Raw genomic sequence first — 17,755 nt, forward strand, 5'->3', positions numbered from 1 at the left:
AACCTAATATTAGGTAGACCTGACCACTAGTGGGTGAGTATTCATAAACTTGCATAGTTTTTTTTTATTCAGGGTATGTCCTGATAGGTCAACTGAATTTTATTCCTTCAATTGATTATTAGTCACACAAATCCTGTATATCTAGCTAATATATAGAATGTTGATGAAAAACAAAAAAACATCTGCAGGTGAAATCTACTATGACATAAGAATATCCCATGCCTAAATATAATGTGTAAAGAATTGTGTTTGTTTATTCAAACCCTGCCAGTGAGTCCAATTATTTATGTTGCTTCTTCATATATGCTGTAAATAGTCCCCATTCTCTTTTAAAGTCTCTGTTATCCTTTTCATGTAATTTATCTGTTAATTTTGCCAGTTCTGCATATTCCATAAGTTTCCCTTGCCATTGTTTTACCGTTGGTATCTGTTTTCTTTTTTCCAAGCTTGTGCTAATATAATTCTTGCCGCTGTTGTCGCATACATAAATAATTTCCAATTTTCTTTTTTCTTTTTAAATCTTGATCTAAAATTCCTAGGAGGAATGCTTCTGGTTTCTTAACAAAAGTCTTTTAAAACATTTTTTTCAATTCATTATATATCATTTCCCAATAATTTCTAACCCTTTTGCATTCCCACCACATATGATAAAATATACCATCTTTTTCTTTACATTTCCAACAGGTTTTGGATCCCTTTTTATACATTTTTGCCACTTTCTCTGGTGTAATATACCATCTATACATCATTTTCATATATTCTCTTTCAACATGATGCAATCTGTAAATTTTAAATTCACCTTTCACATCTTTTCCCAATCTTCCCAATCCTGAGCCCACTTTATTTGTGCTGACTTTACCATTTCATCCAGCGTTTCCCCATATAACAGGAGATTATACATTTTTTAAAGTAATTTTGTATCACTCTCAATTATCTCTTTTTGAAGTTTGACACTGTGTAGCTGAAACCTTTCTTATTGTCTTCCTTAAACTGTTCATTCAATTGATGTAACCAACTTTGCAGTGTGATCTTTAGTTCCTCTTATTCTTTCAGCTTTAACCCTTTTTTAGCCTCTATTAATAATTCTCTGTACGTAAGCCAATTTCCTCTCTTACTAAGAAAGAGGTTTAATGCTAATGCTTCCACCAGCGAGAGCCACCATGGAGTTTTGGGTTCTAAAAAATCTTTGTTTATTCCACACTTTTATGAGTGTTTTTCTTATTATATGATTATGAAAACCTTCATTTTTTTAATCTTTCCCATACCATAAATATGAATGCCAACCAAATCGTATTATCATGTCCTTCCACATATAATATTTCATCTCTCTCTAATTTAATCCAGTCCTGAATCCACGGGATGCAAGCTGCTTCATAATACAATTTTAGGTCTGGAAGGGAGAAGCCTCCTCTATCTTTAGTATCTATAAGTATTTTGTATTTTATTCTAGACTTTTTCCAATTCCAGACAAACTTAGAAATATCTTTTTGCCAGTTTTTGAAGCAGACAAAGTTACTTAGTATCGGTACTGACTGAAAGAAAAATAACATCTTTGGTAGTGCATTCATCTTTATTGCTGCTATCCTTCCCATCAGAGAAAGATTCATTCTGTTCCAAATTTCCAAATCTTTCTTAATCTCATTCCAAGCTTTCTCATAATTACCTTTATATAAATTTAAATTTTTGTTGGTAAGCCAAATTCCTAAATATTTGACTTTTTTGTAAATTTCTTTTCTTGTGATCTCCTGCAATTACTTTTTCTCCGGTTCCTTCATTTTTTTTGTCTTTTCTTTATTTAATTTAAATCCTGCTACTTGCCCAAACTCTTGTATTTTTTTCTAAAACTTTAGGGAGACATAATTTTGGTTTCTCAACTCAATTATCAAGTCATCTAAAAAAAGCAAGTTGCTTTTTTTAACCTGCATCCCAATGGAATACCCGCATTATTTCATAAATGAATATACTGTACAAGTATGTACAGTATATAAAATACATTTCTATGTTAACATATGTTTTATTAAACAGCTTTGGGTTTTATAGTTTTATAGTTTTTTTATAGTTTTATAGCATACCAATTGTATTAAATAAATAAATAAACAAATAAACATTGTTTTATTATAAATATTTGGAACTATAATTTCACTGAATGGACAGAGTATAGACAAAGTAATGGATAATGCATACTTTGTGTTGTATATATTTCAGGAAATGGTGGCAGACCCAATCTAACCACAAAACCAGATCAAAATAATAAAGTAGTCCCTGGTACTAATGGAAAGCGAAATGGACAGAAGATAATAAATGGTCCACAAGGAATAAAGTGGGTAGGGTGACCTTATTTGAAAATACAAAATACTTTTAAGATTTAACGTTATATTATTTCATGTTGAAGAGCCTTTCAATCTACACGTTGCTTTTAGATTGTAGATCTTGACCGAGGGCTGGTGCTGAATGTTGAAGGAAGGTACCTCCAAGATTCCCAGGGAAAACCTCTTAGAGTGAAATTAGGAGGAGATGGCCGGACTATTGTTGGTAAGTGGCAATATGAACATAGGGCGGAATGTGGGTTATTCAGAGTATGGGTTCTTGTAACACAGGAAGGGAGACCTGTGGCTCTGCAGATGTCACTGGACTTCAAACCTCCTAAGCATCCATGACCATTGACTATGCTGGTCAGGACTGCTGGGAGTTGGAGTTCAGGAACATTTGAAAGGCTGCACCTTCTCCATCCCATTTCTACTGAGTTGTGACCGACTCTGGGGTTGCGGCGCTCATCTCGCGTTTGGTCGAGGGAGCCGGCGTACAGCTTCCAGGTCATGTGGCCAGCATGACAAAGCCATTTCTGGCGAACCAGAGCAGCACACGGAAACACTGTTTACCTTCCCGCTGTAGCGGTACTTATTTATCTACTTGCACTTTGACGTGCTTTCGAACTGCTAGGTTGGCAGGAGCTGGGACTGAACAACAGGAGCTCACCCCATCGTGTGGATTCGAACCGCCGACCTTCTGATCAGCAAGCCCTAGGCTCTGTGGTTTAACCCACAGCGCCACCTGCGTCCCAACTGAATTACTTGACACTTTTTCTATCTGATGAGCTGACTAGAGCCCATTGGCATAGCAAACTATACAATACAAAGCTATGAAAAAGACGGGAAATTTTGTGTGTGTGTGTGCGCGTGCGTGCGTGCGCGTGGTATTCTCTAGATATTGATGCAGCATGCCTATGAATCTCATTTGCTGGGAACTGCAGGTGAGGAGAGTGCTGCTGCATTCCGATCCTGCTTGTGGGCTTCCTATGAGAATATGGCTTGCCTATGTGAGAACAAGATGTTGGACTAAATGGGCCTTTGGCCTGATTCACCAAGTCTCTTCTTAAGTTTCAGGGCAGCCCCTACATCTTGCTAGCTTTGTTGCAACAGAAGCATGTACCTATTCTTCCTAACAATCCCTCTGCCCCCGCCCCAGTAGTCCCTCAAACGCCACAAAGCAAAACTTCATGGTATTAACTGTATCTGAAGTAAATTTTTGTCTTCTTCTGTTCTTTTAGATTCCAAAGGAGCTCCTGTAGTAAGCCCAGATGGTTTGCCATTGTTTGGGCATGGGAGATTTAGCAAACCTGTAGCAAATGCACAAGATAAACCAATCATCAGCCTGGGAGGGAAGCCACTGATAGGCCTTGAAATGGTTAAAAAGACAACCACTCCTTCCACAACAACAACAACCGTGAGGACAACTACTGCCACTACTACTACCACTCCTGAACCTACCACTCCTGAACCAACAACTACTGAGCCACCAACTGAGAAACCACAGCCTACCTGCCCGCCTGGGACGTACGCAGAGTATGATGAAGAGGGGAATATAGTGTTAGGATTTGACGGTCTGCCTGAATGCAATTCTGAAGGTACTGACTTTTCTGCTAGTTTATGTGTATATGTATGTGGCTATGCAGCAACTGTTCCACCGGGGGAAAGAAGTATTTCCATTTAAATAATTCCAGTAGCAGTGCAGACAGGCAAGATTCGGGTGGCAGGTACCTTATATGAACACTGGCCATGGATGAAGCAACAAACCAAGATGTGCCCCCTCCCATTTCCTCCTGTTTTCTGTTGTGATGAATCATCGTGTTGCTTGAATTAGTAGAGATGGAAGAATATTGCATACCATCCTTTAAAACCAGGAGGAGAAGCACACACTGGTTTTTAGTTGTATAAAAGTAAATCTCATCCCTAATGAATATTGGGTGGGTATGCAAAAATAGCACACAAACCTGTCAGCTGCTTTGTTGATGAGACATTAGGGCCATGGTTCCCAATGTGGGGCACATGCCCCACAGGGGGGCAATTTGATTTTTAAGGGGGCCAATTTGAGAATGAGTTATTAATAGTGAATGGCCTTTTAGGCTTCCTCCACGTGAATAGGAGTTCACTTTTTGAATAATAAGAATTATATGTCATGGGGGCCATCAGGATTTTAGGGATGCTTAAGTGGGGCCTGGCCAAAATAAAAAAGTTGGGAATCACTGCATTAGGGTAAAGACTTGACCCATACGATGCATTTATCATATAGAACAGGGAAGGGGAGCCTATGGTTGTAAGATGTTTTTGGACTACAGCTCCCATTATCCCTGATCAATGCTGGTTGAAGCTGATGGTTGTTGAAGTCCAAGAACATCTGGACAGCCACGGATTCCCGAGGCCTGATATCAAGGTCAGCATCCTCTGCTTTATATCGTATCCCTGCCACTGCCATCAAGGAGCCCACCATTTACGGTGTGGTAAACTACCATGGAGTGCATGTCACTATTTGCCAAACGGTAAAAAGTTTGGTGAATCCCATTTCTTGCCCAGGGGAGTGGGGAGAAGCATGGTAAGATTTAGCAAGTCAGGACAAATGGCTGATTTACCAAGTGGTCAGTTTATCATTTTTAGTGTTGCTAATCTAGTTTTGACTGTTTTTGTACGATGCACTGGTATTTTATTTTTGTAAGACACTGTGAGACTTCAAGGGAAATGACTAATGAATCAAATCAATTATTGTAAAGATGCACTATGGTAGGTTAACCATTCCATAAATATTAAGGCAGTCAGGACATTGAATGTGTATTATCTTGTCGCCATCCGTTATTATATATCCATTCGAATTTCAATGTCTTCACCATGGAGCACCACATCATGAAATGGCTTCCTGAATTTAGCCGGATAATAAAATACTCTAAAGGAATTCCTTATAAAAATGACCACAAAATGGAATTAGTATCAAGGAGCAAGAGCGGGATTAGGATGGAGCACTTGGGGTAACAAAGAAGAGGTTAGAAGGAAATGACTGAGCAGAAACCTGAAAGAGGAAGCAGAATCTCAGCAAGAAAAACAAGAAGGAAATGACCCCCCCCTTCAAATTTGTACTAGGTGAGTAATCTCTCTTTGAGGGTGTTTTAAAAATAAATAGATCTGAATGAAATTACTGTTGTTCGTTAGCACTATTGGCCGGGCCTTCTAGGGGAGAGATGGTGGAGCCAGCTGTGAACCACCTAGCCTGGTGAGAAGATCCAGCCCCCTGCCTCTTGGTGTGCAGGAAAAATATTTATTAAATTTCTACCCCCACCTTTCCTCCCAAACAAGCCCAGGCACTTTGTTTTGTTCTTTTGTCTGTTAGGGGCTATCTGCACTATACATTTAAGCAGTATCATACCACTTTAAACAGTCATGCCCCCCCCCAAAAAAAAGAATCGTGGGAACTGTAGTTCCTTAAGGATGCTGAGAGTTGTTAGGAGATCCCCTATTCCTCTCAGACCAATTCCCACAGTGGTTTAACAAGCAATTCCTCTTCTCCAGGAACTAAATAACAGCCAACTGTCCAGCACCAAGGGATACCTTTAGTATTTCAAATGTAATGCTTTGCATGAGCCCTTGTACACATTATATCTGAACCAAACCAAGTTATGGTAAATACCTTTGTGATTTTCTCTGCACATTGCAATATTATTATAAAATTGAATTGTTGATTTTGTTTTAGTTTAGTTTGTTGGAATTGGATTTTTTCAAATGTTATGTATGCTGATGTATATTTGTGTGTGTTGAGAGCTGCTTTTGGCACAGTTCACTGTGGAAACGTGGCATATAAATAAACTAAAACCAAAACTTAAATGAAATTTAAACCAGTGGCCGCCACTGCCTTTGTAGCTGGAGTCAGTCAGAGCCCCGTTTTCTCAGGCCAGGTGGGAATGAGCAAAACAGAAAACGGGGATCAGGTCATACAGGACTTGCAGCTAAATGTTATCCAAGTCTATGCCATTATTTTTTCTTTCTTGTTTGTATCCCTGATCTCAAGCCCCATGGGAGCGCTGAGGCATATATGGAGCTCCAATATCAGTGAGGGGCTTTCCACATATATTGCATTGTTGGAGTCTGCTCTGTAGAACACAATGTTTGTGTAATAATAATAATAATAATAAATTATTATTATTATTATTATTATTATTATTATTATTATTATTATTACCTCACTCACCTGGCTGAGTTTCCCCAGCCACTCTGGGCGGCTTCCAACAGAACAGAACAGAACATTAAAATGCAATAATCTATTAAACATTAAAAGCTTCCCTAAACAGGGCTGCCTTCAAGTGTCTTCTAAAAGTCTGGTAGTTGTTTTTCTCTTTGACATCTGGTGGGAGGGCGTTCCACAGGGCGGGTGCCACTACTGAGAAGGCCCTCTGCCTGGTTCCCTGTAGCTTGGCTTCTCATAGTGAAGGAACCGCCAGAAGGGCCTTGGTGCTGGACCTCAGTGTCCGGGCAGAATGATGGGGGTGGAGACACTCCTTCAGGTAGTGAACATATGTGATCAGAGCTGCTCCTCAAACCAAAATTAATGAATAAGCATGCAAAGACTTCTTGCTTTGGATATGTACGTGCTTAGGGTGATATCTGCCTAAGTAATATTTTGGAATTTGATTTCTCTCTCGGTGTGTGTTCTTTTCAGCTACCACTTCTCCAGTTGGTCTGGACCTAGCATTGCTAACCACACAATATCATTTATGGAGTAAAGCAAATCTATTGAGGGACTGATGCTCTGCAAAATAAACAGCTGTCCCTGTTCAGAAGTCCAAGATTTCAAGGGCTCTTTCCCCTGTAATTCAGATGGAAGTGTGGAAAAACAGAATGCTGCCTGAGCTAGTTTTGCTTCTTACACACTGAAACACCTGAGCAGCGTAGCAATGCACCTGGAGTGTTATGAACGTTTCCATGAAGGATAAATGTATGAGCTCTGTGGAACTTAGGCTGGCTGGCTGACGAAAGCAATAATGGAGAGAGCATTGCAAAAAAAGACGCACTACTCAACAACCACATCTGAAAATGAATGCAGTCTTACATTACGTATATTGCTACCAAATGCAGTAAAAATTAGCCTGCTAAGAAAGTTCCAGAATGTTCTCGCAAGATGGAAAAACAAAGCACCATACTCAATATGCTGTTATTTCTCAGGAATCCGATATATTGACATGTTTCCAAACAGACTAAGAAAATGTGGTGTGAAAAATGCTGCTGTGGGTTCTACTAACCCTTTGGTCCAATTTCCTGCTCAGGATTTATAAAGATGACTTTACCAGATATGATTCTGGTAGTCGGAGAATACACGAGGAGCCCAAGCTTATGTGGCACTGAAACTCCAGACGGCTCAACTTCTTTGAGGAACTTTAGTCAACAAAGCCATTAAAAGCCACTTTTATAACTGCTGCTATCATATTACTGGAAAATATAGGCCTATAAACTTGAAGAACAGTAATAAGCATGAAAGTATTAAAGGACCAGTCTTTTCATATTTCCTGCATATCTGAGTTTCAGTAATTTGCTGGCTGTGTTAATTTTTCTTTTAAAGATGCTTGGTAAAGCTAGTGTTTTTCTCAATTAGCTTTGTTCAGTGCATTCAAAATTCACTGGATTGATGCCCAATAGACTCTGTAAGCTTGTGGTGGTGGTGGTGGGGTAAGTGAGTGGATGGATGTACCGTCAGGGGACAAAAATCAAGTGAAAATGATGTGGTTAATATGTTCTTAAGCAGAAATGCTGGCAACACTTTTGTAGAAGAATGAACCATTTTTCTATTACTCCCTGCTCCCCAGGGTTTGCTTTGACATGGAAACAACAGTTACATTAATTGAACTGCTTTTGAAATATATAAAACGTAAGGGCAGAACCAGGAAAAAAAAATACTGGTTATGCTTCAAAAACAATGCTGTTGCTCAGATATCATTTACATCTGCTTGTTTGCTACTGAAAATTGAACTTGATCAGCCAGGCATTAACCATTTGCTTTACCATGAACTATAGAGCGAGATGAGCGCCGCAACCCCAGAGTCGGACACGACTGGACCTGATGGTCAGGGGCCCCTTTACCTAGATTTATATTAACATTTTTTAAAGCAGTGGATTAGAATCTGTTTTATGAAGACTTGCCATAAGTAGGTAATACTGTACAAGGCTTTTAAAATTTATTGTGATAATACTGGATAGAAAAATATATGGCAAATATTACTAGGCTGTTATAGTCAGAGGTTTAAATGTAATCGTTTGCACAGTTGCAGAATAGTATCTGTGATTAATGTTTTAAAGGAAGGCATACATTTAACAATAATCTATATGTAAAAGCCTCAGTGCCCAACATTCTGTCACTTTCTAACATGACCAAGGGATAGAATATATTAGAAAAGAACTATGCAGATCATGGCTGCCAAGTTTTCCCTTTTCTCGCGAGGAAGCCTATTCAGCATAAGGGAATTTCCCTTTAAAAAAGGGAGAACTTGGCAGCTGTGATGCAAATAGGAGCAAGCTTGCTCATGAGCATAGCTCCTTTACTAGCTCCCATACAAGTGATTATTATCTGTCATCCATTTATATAGGAAAATAAAGCTTTGCACTGGGTGCACTGTTGTTATGAAATCTCTAGGGCAAAGGGGAACCTGCTTCATTCCAATGTCTTCTTCTTTCCATAGATACATTCTCAGGGCTTGATGCAGATGTGACGGGAACTACAGAGTCATATGTGATATACGATGGAGGTACTGATTAATAGTAAAAGTCCTTTTCTGAAGTGCTTTGGATTCCTTTCGTTTCTGCACTGTCATCTGATAGCCTAGAGCAGGCATCCCCAAACTGCGGCCCTCCAGATGTTTTGGGCTACAACTCCCATGATACCTAGCTAACAGGACCAGTGGTCAGGGATGATGGGAATTGTAGTCCAAAACATCTGGGGGGCCGAAGTTTGGGGATGCCTGGCCTAGAGCCAGCACTCAGGTCTAAATACATCTGAACAAGAAATTGTAGCTTGCTGTTCTGTTTTTAGTACTCTCAGGCTCTCAGAACAACAACAACAACCTATTATTATTATTATACTGGCCTTCATCCGTAGATCTCACAACATAAAAATACAAGATAAAAAACACAAAATACATAATAAGAAAGAATAAAAACAAACCAATAATTCTCCCTCCCACAACACATTTAAAAGGGTATTGGATGGATGTCAATCAGCCAAAGGCCTGGTTGAAGAGAGGAATGTTTTGCCTGGCGCCTAAAGGTATATAATGAAGGCATCAGCCAAACCTCCCTGGGGAAAGCATCCAACAAATGGGGAGCCACTGCAGAAAAGGCCCGTTCTCATCTTGTCACTCTCTGGAACTCTGGTGGAGGAGGCACATGATGAAGGTCCTCAGAAGATGATCTCAGGGTCCGGGTAGGTTCGTATGGAGAAAGGTGGCCCTAGAGGTATTGAGGTCCTGAGCCATTTAAGGTTTTATGGTTCAAAACCAGCACTTTGAATTGGTCTCGGAAACTAATTGGCAGCTGGTGCAGCTGGGCCAGGATTGGTGGAATATGTTCAAATCGTCTTGCCCCAGTGAGCACCATCAGAAGTGATGGTGGCAGGTCCACATTTATTTAAAAACGAACAAACCTTAAATTGATGGATGGATTTCATGTTGAAACAAGGATCTGCTCTGATTATGTAGAAAGGGCTGGGCTTATTCCAACAGCAAAAGGAATGCATGACTGAGGGTTACTGAAGTCTAACTCCATCCATGGCTTTACTCTTCCGTAACCTTGTGTACAAGTGCTTTTCTTTCAACCCAGCTCACTTCATATATCAGAGCTTGGCCAAAGAGGAAAGAGAGGCAGGGAGACAGACAAGAAAGTAAGTCTTAGGCTTGGGGGTAGCAGGTGGGTAGTTTTGTTAGCTAGCTAATTCATTGAATTTCTGAATTGCTACCCACAACAGATAGTCCCGAAGCGATTTAAAAGAATTGCTGTCAACATTTGACCTACATCTTCTTTCTGCATAAGTGGGAAAGATCCAGGTTTTTTGTTTTAATAAAAAATATGATCTTCTGATTGGTCTGTTTCTCAGTTTAGTCTTATTTAGTCTTATTTTTGTGGTAGGTATTCAGTTAAATATTGCCAAATAGAGGGCATGCATCACCCAAAGGAAGTGTGAAAAAGACACACATTTGTCTAAAGTGTGCATATACTAACATTTAGAAGTACTATAATATGAATAAAAATACAGTACTGTACATCTCACCACAAGACTATGGCCACGTGACCCATGTACTTGCTCAGTGTGTTGTCCGCATGCTAAATGTAGATGGGCAACTTCAAGGCTCCTTTTCTCCCTTCAGCTGGGCAGGCCTCATGCAGAGGATGTCTTCAAATAGAGGACTGCCCTCCGTAAAGTAGGGCACATGGTCACCCTGTTTCAGAATAGTATCCTTGGGCATGACCCAATTTTATTTATTTCATTGCAACATATGTACATTGCCTTCCTCCCCATGAACAAAATTTGAAGTAACTAACAAGTGCTTAAGACAAGCCATTCAAACAAGCTCAAAGGAAAAAGTGGATTTAGAGATGCAAAACAAAGCAGCAGGGAAGTAATGTTGCCAATAAAGCAAGTCACCACAAATTAAAACAGTCCCAGCTGCCCAGCTGCCAAACCTAAGCAGACACAACTTGGGCAGAACGAGAAAGGAAATGGCCAAAGCCAGGTACACAGGACAGCCTTTGTTTGGCATCTAAAGGAAAATAGAGAGGGGACCAGGGTAGGGAGGCAGCAGAAACTTGATTCAGTTCACATTTGTGGACGCAGTCGCAGTGCCATTCCCCCCCCCCCCCGGCCGATAACTAGATAAGTTGTTTAGTCATTTAGTCGTGTCCGACTCTTCGTGACCCCATGGACCAGAGCACGCCAGGCACTCCTGTCTTCCACTGCCTCCCACAGTTTGGTCAGACTCATGTTCGTAGCTTCAAGACCACTGTCCAACCATCTCGTCCTCTGTTGTCCCCTTCTCCTTGTGCCCTCAATCTTTCCCAACATCAGGGTCTTTTCCAGGGAGTCTTCTCTTCTCATGAGGTGGCCAAAGTATTGGAGCCTCAGCTTCAGGATCTGTCCTTCCAGTGAGTACCCAGGGCTGATTTCCTTCAGAATGGATAGGTTTGATCTTCTTGCAGTCCATGGGACTCTCAAGAGTCTCATCCAGCATCATAATTCAAAAGCATCAATTCTTCGGCGATCAGCCTATTTTATGGTCCAGCTCTCACTTCCATACATCACTACTGGGGAAACCATAGCTTTAATTATGCGGACCTTTGTCGGCAAGGTGATGTCTGCTTTTTAAGATGCTGTCTACGTTTGTCATTGCTTTCCCCCCAATAAGCAGGCATCTTTTAATTTCGTGACTTCTGTCACCATCTGCAGTGATCATGGAACCCAAGAAAGTAAAATCTCTCACTGCCTCCATTTCTCCCCCTTCTATTTGCCAGGAGGTGATGGGACCAGTGGCCATGATCTTACTTAGATAAGTAGACTCAGGCAAACACTGCGCTGCAGAAGCCATGCACAGATGACCTTTTATGTGCTGCTGTCTGGCTTGGCATGGCAGTGGGCAGTGGCCAGCCAGCCAGGAATCCCCTCACAACTGGAGTCCTGATTGGCCCATTTGAACCTGGCTTACTGTGCAGGAAGTCACGCCCCCATGAGTGCTGGCAGTGGGGGCAGTGAAGGGAAATCTCTGCCAGCCAGTGACCATGTGCCTTCCAGCTGCTGGGAGGGAGGCGGAGAGCGAGGGTCTGCAACCGACACCCGCCAGGAAAGCGGTGAGCGCCTGTTACAGGAGAACTTACCTGATTTGTACTTTCGGAAACAATATTCGAACTGAAACACAGCTATCCTTCGCAGTTGGCTCTTCTCCAAATTTTGAAGTGCATTTCTCCAGTCAAGAGTGCACAACAGTCCATATATTAGTGCAAAAAAGATTAGCATGCATTATATTAGGGGAAATGCTTTGCAAAAAATGATCACATAATACAAACATGTATGTTGGGAAAAATTAACTGAGGAATTTTCGTAAGGATGTTCCTTTGATGCTCCTCATCCTTTTTCTTATCTAGATTATGAGCTTTTTGAAACCACTTTGGCGCCCACAACCACCACAACCACTGCCACCACCACTACCACAGAAGCATTGCCCGAGTTCAGTGTGGTGGGCTCAGATCCTCTGTTAGAATATGACGCTGCTGGAGAGAGGCGTTTCACTGGTAAGTTTGAAACTTGCATCTTGCAAGTACAATGGATTAAGCGGTAGTATGCCGGCAACCCAATGCTTAGATGTCTCCTCTGAAGAAAGTCCTGTTGAGTTCATTGGGGCTTACTCTCAGGTAAGCACACACCGAAATGCATCCTGATTCTCCACTGCGTTCGAGCCATACCATTCCAGATAAAAGGAAGACATGGTTTACACGTGGTCATTTGTGATTTTCTTCTCCACATACAATGTCTCCAGGACCATGGTGGAAAAAGACCTGTGTCAAGCGCACCATGCTCTGAATGTGCCATGTCAGCATTTGCCACCCTGGTGTTCTCCAGAAGCTTTGGACTATAACTGGGCTGGGTGTGATGGGGGTAGTATTTCAAAACAGCTGGCGGGTACCAGATTGCCAAAGTCTGCCCTATGCTGTGTGCAGCTGCTATCATTGATACAGAATCTCCCAACTGGCACAGTATTTGCTGCGTGTGATGCCAGGATGCTTGCAGGTGCTGTGTCTTGGTGGCAAGTTTGATCCCATGACTAGAGCCATGTTTACAGAAGTCTGGCCCGCACTCTGCGTTCTTATTGTTGAGCAGGTAGAGGAGCCATAGCTAAAACTCACTTGTTTGGATATTCTCAAACGGAGATATTCTCCTAGGATAATGGAGTTCTCCTTGGAGGAGTTGTCTGTTCTTGTAGTGCTCTACTAATGTTTATAGAGTAGCCTTCCCCAATCAGGTGCCCTCCAGATGTTGTTGGACTACAACTCCCATCATCCCATTGGCTCTGCTTAAGGAATGCTGGTTTAGAGAATGGTGGGCTATTTTATATCAAATGTGGAATACTCCTGGGTTTCCACTATACTTCCTATGGAGAGAGCCATCCTTGCGTTGTGTGGCAGCTAACCCGAGTTTCCCATTTAACTGTACCTTCAGTCGGGAGTTGCAGCCAATCATGACTTTTTGATTAATGTTAACTTTAATCAAAGGCATCTTTCTTTTGAGAATGAGAAAGCACACAACATAAACGGACCCAAGGCTAAAAACTTAACTGATGCACAAAACATTGTTAATGAAGCAATCAGTAAGATTCGAAGAATCACGTGTTATCATGTTAGTTCTATATCCTATGTTGTCACTAAGCAATGTGTTTTAGGAGGGAAGTGGCAATGAGTTTTTTATTGCTTAGGATCTAGTAGCTAAATTATGGAAGCAGTCCCCCTTCTCAAAAGATAAGCAAACCCTCAGTTAAAGAACCATTGAGGGGGGAAAGACACATTATGTTCACAAGCAGACTCACACATGGTAAAAGATGATGATGATGATGTTTAACCTTTCTTTATAAGGGTGTTGCTCTCACCCCTTGATCATTTGGTCAGTACGCCAAATTCTAACACTACTTGGAAGAGCAATCAGCTGAAGAAATTTTGCCTTTAAGAAGAAGGAAACACATAATGCAGAAGATTTATTCTTGAACGGTCCAAATAGGGACACTTAAGTTAGAAATAGTGAGTGTGTGCATGTTCCCACATTCTGATAGGGAAATATTTTCCTAAAATCAATATTCACCCCAGGTGCAAATGCAGAGACTATTGACTTATAGGAAAGGAGATGGTCTATGCAGAAAGAAAGATATGAATGATTCTCAGTCCTACCTTTGCATTTCACCAGGCAAGTCATTTCCTCTCTTTTGAAACTGATTCAGCTTCATCTGGACTTAAATAGGTTTTATTGCTACACTTCTGCTCCAAAGTCAACCTTCCTGGAAGGGAGAAGCTAGAAAGTAATGAACAGAGTTTCATTAGATTTTCTTAACAGAAAGCAAACCATACTCATAAAAGATAGAGAGAACAAACATAGAGTCGGAGATATTAAGTGCATGACACTCTGCGTCTTGGTGTAATTGCAAACATCTGATCTCCTGTTGTTTGAAATGATGTGAAACAAAGTTTGCTACATAATGTGGAATGAAGCACTCCTTTGAATTTCTAGTTTAGGCCTATAAGGAAAAGCCTTTTTAAGGTGGGGGAGGAGAGAGAAATCTTAAGATTTTGCAACAGTGGTCAGGACAAATCTTGTCTCTGGGTTAAAAGTCCCATTGTACAAAAGGAAAGGGGAGCAGCACCAAAAGTAGCTGAAGAAACAAAGAAGGAAGTAAACATTGGGGTGACAATAAAATTTCCCAACAGGGGTAACAATTACAGATTCCTCAGAGTTCCCAATCGTGAGAAGACATTGTTTTATTTTTATTTCATAAAATTTGTATGCCGCTTGATTGTAAAAACAAAAAGAAGCATTTTACACAAAGCTCATTGTGTGTGTAGACCCTTTAACCATCCCAAATAAATTCAGACAAGACTCAGATTTTTGGTTTGGTTTTTGGCAGAATTTAGGCCACAGCTTTCTTGATTACAATCAAGTGAGTGGTTGCATAGTCTCTGGTTTGACTAGCTCCCTGCACCCTTGCAGGCAGTGCTGACCCAGGGCACACCATAGGTCAGCCTTGGATGAACACCTGGCACAGTGGAAGGCGGGGTCAAGCCAGTCCACCAGCCAGATGCCCCCCTGGACTCAGGCTCAGGGCACAATCCCTCTCAGGGTTGACCAACCAAAGTGTCCCAGGATTCCTTTAACAGAATGCCCATCGCATAGGGATGGCCAGACCGCTCTGCCACCCCTATCACCTGAACCAGAGCCTATCCACAACCTTAGAAGTTGTGACGATTTGCTATGCGGCAGGCGAAACCTAAATGGCACCAGCCAATCAGCCAAGTGGGGAAAATTCCTGCCTGTCCCAACGACAGATGACACACGATGGCATAGCAAGGTCATGCGTGCAAGCTCTAAATATAGGGAGAGGTGGGCGGGTGTTCCAATGCACTGGCCCCAAAGAAGAAGCTCAGGGATATGTGCATGGGCTTAAATAGTAGTCCCTCGATACAATTTCGCTGGCATCCCAAGGGTCTAATTGCACCCAGCATCAAGGGACCTCCAATAGGGTGTTGTGGCCATCCAAACATTCCCACCCACAACACAGGTCTGGTTGCCAGGTCCCACCGCAACACGTGCCCTCTTGTTAGGGAGGACCCGATATGTGCTTTTTTATGGGCAGGTGCTTGCAAAGTATGAAGTTTGTCTCCTTTCCTTCTCACCTGCTTCGGAAATAGCCAATGGAGGCCTCTGTGTCCTTGAAGGCCCAACAGGGCATTCTGCTTTTAGTTATCAATCTGTTTCTATTGTGAATTTTGGCAATTCGCAACTGAATTGAGCAGCAGCGAGGCTTGCTTCTGGTGTGCTGTTCACAGAAATGGAAATGTTCACAGAAATGTTATGGATAGGCTTTGAAGTGTTGCTCCTCCTCAAACTGACGACAGACATTCTGCAGCCCCTGATTCTTCCTGACAGTGGTGATTGATGAGGGCTCTGCAGGGACAATGATGTAAAATGTCCACCCCAGAGTCCTTAGATGTCACTTGGCAAAGTTAGTGACCTAATTAGATTGTCATAAAATGGTTTTATATCAATCAAGACTTTGACTAGTTGTTCAGCTAATCTCTTTTGAGCAGTTGACTGGCCTCCCTCTCCTCTCCTGGACAGGGTTTCTCAGTCATTTGGGAATAGAGAGCCCTTGGAGTGTCTAAAGATAAATACATGACACATTCTGGAAAATAGCTCCCTGGAGGGCATGAAATCTAACAAGATAAACTAAGAACATTGCTCTTATATAAACATTTGAAGGCATTTAAGGGGAGAAAGAGGAAAAAATTACCCATCTAGCAAAATCTGTAAACTGTCGCTGAATAAACATTTCCAGTGACTACAGTAAAACATCTTTCAACTTGAAGATGACCTTTGAGGGAATAAATGTGCCTATTAATTCCTGAGCAATGTTGGAGTGAGCATCATGTTGTTATAAAACAGAAATGCAATTTATAGATTGTATGCCAAATCTTCATTCACAAGTTGCTGTTTTTTGAGGGGGGAGACATGCTTTGAGGGGGGGCAATAGGGTTCTCCTCCATACCAGCTTGTATACCTCTTCTCTCTCTCTTTCTTTTTACTGTGGCTAATGTCTGTTTGCTACCACTGTTTCCCCTAACTACTGTATTTTCAGTGCCATTTTATGCCCTCCTTTCCTTGAAATGATCCCAACCAATCAGTAAGTGCAGCTGTGTTACTGAATGGACAAAGATGAGGCAGAGCGAAGTCAGTGCACCCTACAGAGGTCACTTGGCTGATCCAAATGAAATGGGAACAGGTTGCTTTTCCTCGAAGTTAGCAGGCCACTTTAGAAGGTGCTGAGTCTCTCCCCCACTACTATTCCCCAAAGAGGGCTTAGGGCATGATCACACTCATTTCATACAGCCCTCTTGCTTCTTGGTTGGCAACTGCCGGGGCAGCAAATAGTGTCCCTAGAGGGGCCAGAATTATCTCAGGGGCTACCAGTTGCTGATCCTTAGTATAAAGCATTGGTGCAACATTCAGCATTGCTTCTGAGCGTCAGTAACAAACCCTAATATGCACCAGTTGCTTGTTGCTCTCCATCTATTGCCATCAGAATGTGGCTTAGTCACAATGAATATTTGCCATGCTGGTGGCTTCCTCAGCACTAGGTTTATGTGCCTTCTCATACCGCTCTAGGAGCTTTCCAGATGGCACCACTCTGTATTCTTGAAAATTTGAGCAAATGGTAGGAAAATATACAAATTCTAAATCCAGGAAATGAATGTCTAATTTACAGTGTTTAAAAAACAAATGTATACTCTTTCTGGTTTGCAGTTTCAATACACTGTGGAAAAAATTCTTTTGAACGTCAGGAATTCTTTTTTAATAATCCATCTTTCTGTACAGACTTTTGGAGTGAATATTCTCTTTCTCTGTCTCTTCCAGCTCCTTATGTGACTTATCTAAACAAAGACCCAGCAGCTCCTTGCTCTTTGACAGAGGCACTAGAGCACTTCCAAGTGGAGAGCCTGGCTGAGCTCATACCCAGTGACCTAAAAGGGACAGAGATGCGTCCTCAGAAGGCCCCTCACAATATCACCATAGTAGCGGTGGAAGGCTGCCATTCCTTTGTGATTGTCGACTGGGCTAAGCCTACTCAGGGGGATCTGGTCACAGGTACAGTTATGCCGTTTCCTGGCCATTAATATTGGACTGGTAACTGATGGTTGTTTTGTCT

General features: G+C 41.6%; 1 protein-coding gene and 1 long non-coding RNA gene across 3 annotated transcripts in view; both read left to right on the forward strand.

Annotated features, from left to right (window-relative positions):
* FNDC1 (fibronectin type III domain containing 1) overlaps window positions 1-17,755 on the forward strand; it is a 91,663-nt gene that overhangs the window by 49,644 nt on the left and 24,264 nt on the right. The window contains exons 8-13 of one of the 2 annotated variants that reach the window (XM_035108622.3): window positions 2,206-2,324; window positions 2,421-2,532; window positions 3,548-3,904; window positions 8,990-9,055; window positions 12,438-12,584; window positions 17,464-17,694. In XM_035108622.3, the coding sequence (XP_034964513.3) occupies window positions 2,206-2,324; window positions 2,421-2,532; window positions 3,548-3,904; window positions 8,990-9,055; window positions 12,438-12,584; window positions 17,464-17,694 (1,032 nt within the window). The remainder of the gene's footprint in view (window positions 1-2,205; window positions 2,325-2,420; window positions 2,533-3,547; window positions 3,905-8,989; window positions 9,056-12,437; window positions 12,585-17,463; window positions 17,695-17,755) is intronic. The other variant, XM_088666295.1, reaches the window with a different exon arrangement.
* On the forward strand, window positions 3,911-8,230 carry LOC148686287 (uncharacterized). The gene is made up of 2 exons (XR_015949024.1): window positions 3,911-5,408; window positions 6,979-8,230. It is a non-coding gene; the product is annotated as an uncharacterized LOC148686287 (long non-coding RNA).

Source organism: Zootoca vivipara, chromosome 3 (genome assembly GCF_965207765.1).
Source record: "Zootoca vivipara chromosome 3, rZooViv2.hap1.1, whole genome shotgun sequence".
Lineage (NCBI taxonomy): Eukaryota > Metazoa > Chordata > Lepidosauria > Squamata > Lacertidae > Zootoca > Zootoca vivipara.